Source organism: Alligator sinensis, unplaced genomic scaffold (genome assembly GCF_000455745.1).
Source record: "Alligator sinensis unplaced genomic scaffold, ASM45574v1 scaffold1054_1, whole genome shotgun sequence".
NCBI lineage: Eukaryota > Metazoa > Chordata > Crocodylia > Alligatoridae > Alligator > Alligator sinensis.
In genome coordinates, this window is record NW_005842480.1 from 787,828 (window position 1) to 800,071 (window position 12,244).

Genomic DNA, 12,244 nt, shown 5'->3' on the forward strand with positions numbered 1-12,244 from the left:
AGCCTGCCCGAAAACCAGCTTGTGGACGACCAATGCCCTTCACCAGCGGTGCAGTCCCCTCCCGCAGTGCTCCACGGCAGTACACCCATCTCAGCGCTCACTTGAAACAGCGACGGCCCTGCTTTACCTTTTCTCCCCTGGGGCAGTAGCCTTTGAGGAAATCCGGGCACACTTCTGCTTTCCTGGACACGTAGACGTGGCTGTAGGGACAGTTGCTGTTGTTGCAGATCCCCTTCAGGAAGTAGGAGCAAACCGGCATCTGGAAGGGCAGGAGAAAGCTGTTACTCCCCTGTGCAAGTAAATTAGGAGCTGTTCCAACCCCCAGCCTGGAAATAACCGTGACACACAGAAAACAGATAGATGCCTTCTTCCAGCCACTGCTCCCAGACCTCCTAGCAGGCTTCAATGTGCTCGGCCCTGGTCCACATACATACAGAGGGACCACGTGCCACCGGGGAGCTCGGCTGTCCGAGCCTCCTTCAAACCACCTGCAAACAGGGTGGAGTTAATGACATTGCAACGGTGGCGAATACGGCCTCTTTACAACACAGCCAAGGGACGGGGGAACTGCTAACGACGTCACTGGTGGGGCTGTGCTGGCACCGGCTCCCGGTCGGACTGATCCTTCTGTGCTGTCATCAAGCTGCCAAAGCTCATGCCTCCCCTTGAACCAGAGAGAAGCAGGTTGCTGCTCTCCGCAGGCTCTTGCTTTAAGCTTGCATTATGGCACAAGCCTTGCCATTAGGGGCTGAGCTGTCGTTTCCAAGGAACACTGCGTCCAGTGTTCCCTGGGGAGGGGACTTCAGCATCTGACAGCAAAACTTCAGAGCGATAGTTTGGTCCTACAGGCTGCTTCACAACCCGGAGGGTCGGGACCTGCCAGCAGGTCCCATAAAGACAATATCTACCTTCTGGATGACAGGAAAGTTGGGCTGAAAGGGACCTCAGCAAGGTCACGTCTAGTCCAACTCCCGGCTCACGGCAGAATCATCTCTGGCTAAACCAACCCAGCCCTTCCCACACTGAAAAGGGACGTGGGAAGAGGTGCTTGGCTAGAGAGGGAAAGGTCTCAGGAAGGAGATCCTGGGGTGCCAAAGCTAGAGAGCCACTCTACCACGTGTTTAATGCTCCTTTCATTCAAACCCAAGCATCAGCACCTTGCCTTTTCCCTGGGTCGCTGACTGTGGGGGCAAACCCACTGCACTATATCAGCCGGGATGCCCTGCTAGAGTAAGCGTCTCTGTGCTGCAGAGCACTGCGGGTAAGGAAAAGGTAAAGCATCAGTCCGATTGCCTCTGCACGGCGCGCTCGGAGCCTGCCGTGAGACACGAGGGTGTCAAACTAGCTGGACGTGGGCGCCACACATCAGCGGGCAGCTCAGGAGTGTCCACGCGCTGGCAGTCATCGCTCACGCTAGCTCCGTGATGCTGCAGCTGATGGGAAACCGGGAGCACGACCAAGGATCCTTATGGCCGCGCCTCAAGCCGCAAGCTTTACCTTCCGCCAGCTGCTATAATTAAAAACAAATTACCAGCCTGCTGCGATATCTCACAGCTTTAACTCACCGGCTACTGCATGCAACTTCCCAAACTGACTCGCACGAGCCGGTTACACATGGTGCTCGTGCCCGGCACAGAATTAAACTCTCCTTAGCCCCCTGGATCCCGGCCGATTCCCTGCCTGCAGCTGGTCGCACGCAGCTCTGAAGCTGCCGTTATGGTCCATTCGCTCTCCCCTCCCCGTGCTTGTTCTTCCTTCCTAAGCCCCCTACTGCTCACCTAAATGCAAAATTTACTTACTGCACGATGCAATATCGATCCCTCAGTTCACTGGTATCATCTTAGTCCTGCAGGTTCAAGTATCCCCAAACCAATATTTACAATACTGCAATAACCGCGGCCGACGTTATATGGAAAAGTCCCTTTCCCTGAAGGGCACATTAGGGTTTTAACTAAATTGGCTCACTTGAGTGAGAGAAACAGAGAGAGAGGGAGAGGGAGAGAGGGAAGGAGGGGGAGGGAGGAGGGAAAAAAGCAGAGGGGAAAGAAAACAAAGGGTGCTTTAAAAGAGAAGAGTTTATTTTTAATTGTCTTTTAACTGCAGACATTAACATAAAGGACAGGGCTCTAGGGCTATCTTTTTTGTTGGTGGTGGTGTGACCGTAAATGATTCCCTTAATGTAGTTTTTGATATAGAGCCCAAATTAGCTCTAATAAAAAGGGATAATAAAGCCAGCTCTTATACAAAAATAAACTCCTCCTAGCTGTCAAGCCTGAGCCATTATCAAGAGGAAGCCGCATTCTCATTTCAATTAACCTTGTTTGCACCCTACTACGTCCACACAAATAACAATAACATTAATTCAAGGCACTGGTGCGGTGCGTCCATATTAGACAGCTTTGAATATGTACACGCTTTGGAGCTGGCAGCTAATGAACCCGAAACTCAACGTGAATTTCCAAATTGCTCACAACAGAGTTTTGAAGCTCTATTAGGGAGAAAAATGCTGATTCTCTCCGAGTTCCTCAAGGGGAAAAGCTGTTGTAACAGCAGCATGCCTCTGCCCGAGTCCTAGCCTCTCGCTAACCTTCACTGGCAAACCCATTCATTCACATTTACAGTTTTCTCTAAATCACCAGGAAGAGGCAAGGGCTGCCTGCCCACCGCTCCGTGGGGCCCCCGCACGCAAAAGTTAGGAAGCGGCTATTTCCAACTTGCTCTAGGCCGGGTGACTTTGTTTGGGATGCCTGCTCCTCTTCCCAGGGGCCGCATCCTCCTATCTACTCCCGGGACCGCCTTAGTCGCTGCCGCCGGGATGTCAGCTTTGTCTCGCAGCAAATGCAAGGCACCAAGGGCAAATTAAATGGCTCTCCCTCAGCCTGCCCCAACCCCTGTGTCAGGGGGAGCAACAACCTGGACACCCCCATGAATCACCCCCATCCGGCGTCCTGCAAGCCAGGTGCAAAGGGGCCGAGCTTGCAACAGGAGAGCAGAATGCGCTCACCAGGCGCCGTGGGACACAACGGGTTGGAGGGACTTCGGGTGGAAGCGAGTCGGGCTTCGGGTGGAGAGCCCCAGCAGCGTGTACCAGAGAGGGGCTTGGCAAGGCTTTGGTCCTGAAGCCTCGCCGCAGAGCCAGGGATGGGTTTATCCGCACGGCTCCCTGAGGGCTCGGGGCAATGGTCCCTGTTCAATGGAGCGGGAACCAGGCCCTGGGAGGAGGAATCAACTTGCATGCAGGAAGCCTGTGACCAAGCCGGGAGCCGAACCCAGGTCTCTGCAACTCTAGTCCCGTGTCCGAGGCATCCCAACCCTCTTAGACTCGGGGTCCCCCTTCACAAAACGCCAGCTCTCTGATTTGGGTCTCATAGTGCTCCAGTTTCCCGGCAGAGATTCACTGCACTAGACCACCCACACGTTGGGCCAGCCCCCAGACAGGTTTCCAGCGCCCTCGGACTGACGTGAGACACAGGATGTGCAAAAATGAGTTGCGACTCCCCCACCAGAGCCCTGGGCTGCTGCATCCCAGGCCACAAGAATCACAGAAAACATGGGTTGAAGGGAGCTCAGGGGGTCGCATCTAATCCAACCCCCTGCTCCAAGCAGGACCAGCCCCAACTACATCATCCCAGCCAAGGCTTTGCCTTGATGGGTCTTAAAAACCTCCAAGGATGGAGATTTTACGACCTTTCTGGGTAACCTGTTCTAGTGCTTTACTACCTTCCTAGTGAGCAAGTTTTTCCTAATATCCAACCTCAACCTCCCTAGCTGCAGCTTGAGCCCATTGCTCCTTGTCCTGCCATCTGCCCCCACTGAGACCAGCCCCGCTCCATCCTCTTTGCAGCCCCCCTGCAAGGAGGTGAAGGCTGCTATTCAATCCCCCTCGGTCTTCTCTTCTCCAGAATAAATCAGCCCATTTCCCTCCTCCTCTCCTCACCAGTCCTGTCCCCCAGCCCCACAACCATTTTCATTGCCATCATGCCGCTTAGGGGCACTGGCAGGAATTTGGGAGAAAGCTGCCAGGGGGCTGCGAATTTTCTAAGGTTTTAGTGGGTTTCTTTCCAAAGTGCTCTCCGAGACACCGCACCGGCAGACAAACCACGGACACGGAGTGACTACTGTCTCGCCCATGCCCTTCTTTGAGAGTAGAAACATCCAGGGAAAGATCACATTAAAAAACACCTTTGCTTGAACAGCAAAAAAAAAGAGCTATGTCTCCAAAACCGCTGGTTCGTACAGGAAGTGCAATTTTCCCTGCTTGGCTGTAGCAAGCACCTCCTGGCAACGGAAAACCACTTTCCTTCCTCTGCTGAATGGCTTCACCTGTCTTTCTCGTTGGGTTTGTACTTTGATGAATGAGGCAAACATCACCTTTGCTAGTAATCACACAGGTTAACAGGAAGCTACAGCAGTGAATACCGGAGTCGCCTCTTGCTTTGGGAAGGCTGCTCCCTGCAGCTATAAATCACAGTGAATGGGCTCCGGACTCAGCAGAGCGCCTGCTTCTCTTCCAGCCCACGCTGATGGCAAGATGGCAACCAGGGGCCTTTGAGCTGTTCCAAGGAGATGAGGGCCAGGGAAATCCTCTTCCCCACTCCAGCAACACGGCGCACGTTCCTGGAAACTTGCTCTCAAACGCCTGGGTCGTTAATCCACAGGAGCAGCCTGGTGTTTTGGATCTTGGGATACAGAGGCTCGCTGATACAACCGCTACCCACTCCAAGGACCCTTTGCTAGTGCCGGGGGGAAACAAGCCCTAGAAAAGAAACTCAAAAGGTGTGTAATAAAAGCAAGTAACGCTGTTCTTCTAGCTGCATCCCCGCAAACTTGCTTTTAAGGTATCCTAAGATGCTGGACCACTCTGTAGTTGCAAATAAAGGTTGAGAATATCCATGTGCCAAAATCACTGCATTGCTACTCAGCACGCTGCGCTACTAGGGGTGGTGGTTTCTAATCTGGTGTGAGACCATTTCAATGAAACGCCAACGCTCTGCCTTTAAACAATGGGCATGGCATCACGACACAAAAGGGAACCCCCTGCTCCCCCGGGACCAGCAAAGGGCCAAAGTCGCCAGCCATACTGAACTCAATTTTACTGGCGTAACTCCGATAACTTGTCCTCTTCCACTTCTCTGCAAGAAGCACCTGCAAGGGTGTAAACTCAGCTTTCCTGCGCATGGTGCATCCCACACAGACCCCAAACATGGAATTAGCAGGGAACTGCCCCACCGCTACCATCCACCAGACCTGCTGCTCATCCTGGAGCAGCCCGATGGACGGCACAACTCAGCGCTGCCGCCCCCCGTGATATTCCCCCTCGCAACTGGGCCCTGTGTTTGGGGAAGTCTCAGCTCCTGCAGCTTCCTGACACGGTTCCCAGCACATGAAAATCTCATTCAAAACTCTTCCAGCCTTCACGGTGCGAGAGAACAGCATGAAAGCGGGTCTCGAGTGCCCTTTGGATGTTCACAAAACAAGAAGCAAAGAGAAAAAACCAGCACGGGCTACTTCAAAAAGACTCTTCAGGTAATGGTAGGAATTGGGGCACTTGACTCGTGAGCTCTGAGGGTCTGACAAGACTGAACCCTGTAAGGGCCACATCCTTCCTGAGCCCAAATGGCCTCTTCTGTTTTCCTGGTGAGTTGTGCACGTGTACACACACATGCACACACACCCCCCTGCATTAATACGGGGGTGTAGGTCGTAGTCGTGCCAGTCTAAGGACGCAGGCAGACGAGGTTCTTTGGGTAAATCCGATATCTTTTATGAGACCAACTCAAATAGTTGGAAACCTTCTTCTCTGCAAGCTTTCAGGTATAAATACCCTTTGTTGGGCTGAGGAAGCATCTGCAGTTGGTGTGTGCTCTTCCTTGCACTAATGACATTTGTTACGCAGCAAGAAACGTGATGCATTGAGGGATGGCATACCATAATTCAGAACTGGCTTCCCGGGCCAGTTCAATAAATCCTCAGATCAACAAAGGACAAACAGACCAGTTTTCAAGGGTCTTTGGCTACTTCCCTCAAAAATAAAGCTGAATTTCCAGACATTTTGGTTCACCCTCTCTCATTTCGTGGCTGAGTTTTTCTGGGAAGCTTGTTAAAAACCAGGATTTGCAAATGATGGTGGTAGAAAAACTACCCCTGGAGTCCAACTGTGCTCAAATGTCTTTCCAACAATTTCTCTCTCTCCATCTCCAAAATGCCCTGGCTGAGATCCTCAACACGCTTCGTTCGGTGACCTTGCAGACAAGCACCTTTCAGATTTGTGGGGGGAGGCCTAGAGGGAATTCTCCAACGGGATGTAATACGAACAGCCTGGGATTCCTCCCATTACGGCCCTGCCTTAGTGCTGCATGCTGATTCAGGACAGCACAAAAGCACATGCTTAAATGCAAGCGTCCTGATTGTATTCTGGTCATGCCCGGAGGCCCCACTTAGAATCCAAATAGCATCATGGAAAAGAGGCAACCCCTTTCCAGAGGTTTCAGGGCTGCTTGGGACCAGGGTAGCTTAAAAGCGGACTCAGAAACGGCCTCCGAAGAGACCTGCCGAGAGGGGTGGAGCTGGGGAGGGAGGAAAAGTGGTTTCGTAGCCAGACCTTAGCACGGGGCTTTCCCTCGACAGATGTTTCTTCAAGTTTTCCACCACTTTCCAGAGGGTCCAACTCCCCGGGCGTCAGTGCCCCGCACAACTGCCCTGCCGTAAGCGAGCAGCACCGTTTCATTTCTCTGCCCCGATAGTTTCTACCTCCAAGCTCTTCCCGTAACCACTGCCAGCGGTTGCACTTCTAAGGAGCGATGCTCACATTCGTACGGAGCAAGGTCGAATCATTTTATGTTGCCTTTCCAACTAAAAACGGGCCTGGGAGTGACCCCACGCATGGGTTGGGAGAAGAGGACAACAAATGTGGGTGGGGGGAAATGCCGAGTCGGGTGAGAGAGAGAGATGGGAAATGGATGGTAGGTGAGAGGTGGACACATGGTAGTATTTATATCGAGGCAAATAAAAGAGAAATGGATATGCGATGGACTGCCCTAATCCGATGACGTGTACTTGAATCCAGGGCAGAAACATCCCAGGAAAAATCAGGGGTAAAGCTACCCCGGTGTAAGTGATGTCAGGGCACCGTGTGTCCATCGCTTATCCCTAGGTAGCCATCGGTGCGCTCGCCTGCCACCTAGGGACCAGGCGCAGGAACAGCAGCCTGCTGAATGCAACGCCCCCCAGAGCCGCACGTCTGTTCGCTCCCAATCCTGGTGTACTTTCTACCAGCGTAAGGAACTGATGTAAAACTGCAGCCCTCTGAACATCCCATGTCTTGGCCTTGAATGCCGCAGCAGTGGGTCATCAAGTCTTGGCAAGAGGGCAGGGAGCGGGGTCCTTTGCCCTTGAATTTGTGAACGTGGGGAAACCAATGGTCAAAAGGTTATTTCAGGGGCCGCGCTGGAGGGATGAGGGATTACACAGCACTGGGGACCAGACGGGTTACTTTGAGATGTTTGAGCATCAGGGATTTCCCTGAAGGCAAAGACTCCTGCAGGGCTGTGCCAAGCTGCTGCTAGACCCCCCCCCAATGTCCAGAGCCACCCGTAATATCTTAAAAAGAACAAACCACCAGGCTGCTTGTCTTATTCCATCTCATGGCAGCATGCCGGAGGGCACAGAAGCGGGCATTCAGGGATGGGCTGGGCACACGGAGGACAGGGAACCACGTGGCAACTTATAGTGGTTAGATCCGGGACTCCACCAATGAATACCTATGAGGAATGCCCTTGATGGCCCCGTAAAGACCAGAGAACAAACCCAGGCTGGAAGGCTTATTCAACACACCTCTGGACTCTGCCAGCAGCCAGCATCTGAGGAAGGGGAAGGGTCCTGCTGTAGGCCTCTGAGGAAGAGGAAGGGGAAGGGTCATACCGCTGATGAAGAGGAAGGGTCCTGCTAGGCAGATGTGGGATGATCCCCTAGCATCCAGGGGAGCTCTAGAAGTTGGAGCTCATCTCAGGCCCTAACCTGTAACGTGCAAGGCCCCTTGTGAAACACCCAATGACTCCGGACACTCACACAAACGTCCACTCCTTTTGTGCATCTCGTCATTTCCTGGTTGTGGAAGTGAATTCTCAGGTCCAATTAGATGCCGTATAAAATTAATTTCCTTCCAACGGTTATGATTTCTCCACTGCATCGCTCCTTGTTCCTGTGCAGAGCGCAAGTCTCTGATCTAGCGTCCTTAGACGGGTCTTTATGCGATAACCCGAGGCACGGCATGCACAGAAACGGACAGCACGTCAGTGAAAGCGCACAACGTGCGATTCCACCGAGTCCCGCGCTAACCGTGAACGTGGCTTAAAGAGCCGGAGAAAACCAAGTCAACTGCTGAAAACTGCCCTTATTCCAAATGCTGGTGAGACACAGGGGAGCAGGGGTCAACTCCTTCGCAGACCTCCCTGGATTCATGAAAGCCTTGCATTGTGGTCACCTGAATGGCACAATGGACCACAAATGGGAAAGCGAGAGGCGGTCGGCCAACAGGGAACGGAGAAAAGAGGAAGTGGAAGGTGACTGACGGAGGTATTTTTGACCGATCCATAGCATAAGTAGCGAAAACCAAGGCTTCCCGATGCATCGGCTCTCTGATGCTTTGACTCTTGTAGTGCCTTGGGCTCTCAGCACTTCAAGTTGTGCCAGCGTTGCTCTAGGCAAATTAAGATGCCAGGACTGCATACATTTGGGCTGGGAGAGTTATCAAGTAACTTGACAGGTTGGCGAGTCGTTATTTAGAGGCCTCTTCCTGTTCAAGCACAACACGAGGGATGCAGAGTATATCACTTACGCAGAACCGCGGCTGAGCGGGGTCTCAAACCTGCTGGCTTGTGGGTCGTTCCCTCTTAGCTTTCGTCATTGGCTCATCATCTGAGACTTGAGAACGGCTCGTTCACATTCATCCAGGCCTCAATTCAGCAAAACACTTAAGCACACGCTTAAGCCCGGCCTGACTCAGCAAAGAACTTAATGCCTTCGCTCTAAGCACGTGCTTACGTCTCACAGGCAGCTGTTTAAGTGCTCTTCTGGACCAGGACCTATCTGAAGTCCTAGCCAATGAGCAAACATTAACCTGCTAAATTATCAACCGATAATCACTGAAAGAAAATCTAATTATCTCTCAACCTTACTCTGCGTAATAAAACCAAAGAGCCCCAAACACATCCAAGCAGAGGGGAAATGATGATGAAATTAAAACTCATTCTGCCAGACAGTTTCATTGTCTGGCTTTTTAAAAAAAGTTAATTTATGTCTAATAGCTACTTTACGTTCCAACATCCTCTTCCTCTGACCCTGGGCACGAGTGATTTAGAGGAAGGCACGATCTTGCTGAGACCGCTGGGGTCAGAGGTAGGAAAGGCGATGTTCGGGTGCTTGCATTCTGAACCCAAGAGTTTAAACACCCCTTCGCCCAACCTGCGTTACTGTTGCTGCCAACAGCCCCAGGTGCTCGTGTCGCAAATTTGCTGCTTAATGCACTAATATACTGATTCACCAAGCTGGTTTAAGAGGCACACTCTACTCTCATTATAAGCTATGACCCTGTAATGAGCCTGAACAGCTTGGCAAGCAAACTACAAATGAACTCTATTTGAAACACTCTGTAACATAGACTTCCCTACAACCATCATAAATGCTGCCTCCTCAGGTCAGCTCTCTAATAAAGCCAGAATGTGTTCATCAGAAACCCATACAGACCTTATCTTTAGAAACTTGGTGGGAAAATGAACACGTCCCGTCAGTCTTCTTGCACGTACCACGGAGGAACCTGCCAAAGAACCAGAGAGGGGGCGAGGGGGGAGGGAGAGATTAGGAGCATTATAAACACTTCACAGAGCATGCTATTTTAAACGCAGAGTCTATCCCCTGTGCACCATTTCATCCTTGTATTAGCCCGAGGCACGGCTCAACTGAAGACACACAACTGCTCTGCACATTTTCTTCTAAAGCCCATTTCGCATTGCCAAACTGGAACTTCTCTTTCACCTGAACAGAGCAGCTGATGCTTCTTGAAAGATTTCTATTAACAACTAGGGGGTTTATGGGAAACCAGAGACAAGCCTGTACCACAACACTGGGAAGTGGAGTTAGAAACGCCCAAGATCAGCAGGATTACGGGAGGGCCCAAAGACCTCGTGTTATGGGCTGATCAAAACCAGAGCAAGGCTGGGTTGTAAGTCAGAGAGCTGGGTCTGGAGGAGAGAGGGGATCAGACATGTATTTTGGGTGCACACCAGAGTTCGAGAACAACCTTCTAAAACATGTAGGCATGCAGATCCAGGGCCTGAAGTCACCAGCATCTACATGCCACAGTGACAGCAGACTTGTAAGTACAAACAGACATTTTGGTTCAGAACCAAAAATGCCAGTTACTGCAATCCTTTCATCGGGCTCTTCCCGTGGCGCATGTGGCTCTACAACTCCACCCAAGTGCTCTGAGCAGGGGGATTTTCTGTCCACTCTCGCTCTCTCTCTCTTGATAAAGCAGGGTGTAAATTTGCAAAGCTCCCTGAATGATTTTCAACCACAGGCGCAGGGCTTTGAAGAGGAACCCTCTTAAAGGAAAAATTCAAGGAGTTTTATTTGTAAAAAAATATCATTGTTTTAGCATCTGGATTAAAATATACGTACCATACTTTACAGTTGTATTTGTTTTTTTAAAAGCTCTGCCTGACACTATGCTGAAGGAGAAGGATCTGGTCGTATCCTACAAAGATCCCCTGGATAAAGTGCTGTTCCTCATAGCTACCAGTCTCATCCTGGATATCCCAAAGTGATACACATACGCTTCAGTTCAATTCAGTGAGTTGCTCCAGAAATAATCCAAAGGCAAGTAAGAGGCACCCAAAGGAATCATTCAGGGTGTTGATACCCCGTGCTATTTGCTACTCTCGTCTCTCCCAGCCCGATTACAACACAGTTTCTACATAAGCAGACAGGGACATCTGGAGTGGGAAATCCAGAGTCTGCATGGACTTCTGTTTAGGAGAGTAATGTAGCTAAGTGACCCTGAAAGGGAAGTATTTTAGGTAGGCAACATTGATGGGTTTCCGGGTGGTTTTATCTGAAGTCTAGCAGGCAGTCCACAGCAGCTGGCTTCCTTTTGTGCAGTCATTTTACTCGCAGCCTCTTGGAAGTGAAGTGGCAGGTACATGCACCCTCACCCACTGGTCTGCACGCCTCGTGCTTCTGGTTCAGACATGCTAGCTCTGCTTGATGACGTGGGACTGGAAGGCCCAATCCTGCAGGGCACCAAGCACCTTCAAAACATCGAAGGATTAGGTACGATTCTCTCAGTGCGGCGTAATACTGAGCAGTGGGATGTCTCGGAAGCAGAAGGGATGTTGATGCCTTACGTGCCATTAACCGAAATGCCCAGGGGATGGGGAACACCATACACCTTCCCTTTCGCATGGCCTGCCCTCAGCATGAAAAAAATCAGGCTTGGGGGCATCTACCCCAAAGCAAATTTAACTCCATGTTAAAAGGAAGTTCTCTCTCTGGGATTAGCAATAAAGCCCTGCCTAACTATCGCACAGGTTCCTCCCATCTCTGCAGGAGTGGTAGGACGATGCCTGCCGTATTGCTCGTGTCTAAGGTCACTGGGCTCAGTCCAGGGGCACCTGGGAGAAACAACTGCCGCGACACACAGAAAGGACACACGAGTTGAGGTCAAGATGAGGCACATGCCATCGAGCTATGAAATTACAGGCAGGGCTCCTAGGAAATGGCTGGTGAGCTCAGCACTGCAGTGACAGAACAACCCCAATCAGGTGCAGGCGCATGCAGGGTTGAGATGACAACGGCTGCAACAGGGTCCAAATATCTTCTTTCTTCTGGGGCTTCAATGAGGGGAAGCTCCCCTGAGAGACAGAGGAGCTGGTGCAGGCTACTCCTCCACCAAAAGACTTTTCTCCTCTATGAAGTTGAGATGCCATCCAAGGGGACAATGACTTATTATTGGTCTTATTCTTTGCCCGCTAATTGGAGGCATAACTTGCTTTTGGGCTGAAGCCATGAGGGTAGAATAAGGATAGGAAGGGAGGAGGTGGAGGATGCATTATTGCATGGCAGCTTTCATAGAATCATAGAAGTCGGGTGGGAAGGGACCTTGTAGATCTTCAAGTCCGACCCCCTGCCTGGGCAGGAAGAAAACTGGGCTCAAATGACCCCAGCCAGGTAGGCATCGAGCCGCTTC

The 12,244-nt window shown here is 51.4% G+C and overlaps 1 protein-coding gene across 2 annotated transcripts in view; it reads right to left on the reverse strand.

Annotated features, from left to right (window-relative positions):
• ZC3H3 (zinc finger CCCH-type containing 3) overlaps positions 1-12,244 on the reverse strand; it is a 271,056-nt gene that overhangs the window by 71,377 nt on the left and 187,435 nt on the right. For both annotated transcript variants that reach the window (XM_006031073.3, XM_025212740.1), the window contains exons 8-9: positions 9,745-9,814; positions 128-259 (exon numbers count right to left, since the gene is read on the reverse strand). In XM_006031073.3, the coding sequence (XP_006031135.1) occupies positions 128-259; positions 9,745-9,814 (202 nt within the window). The remainder of the gene's footprint in view (positions 1-127; positions 260-9,744; positions 9,815-12,244) is intronic.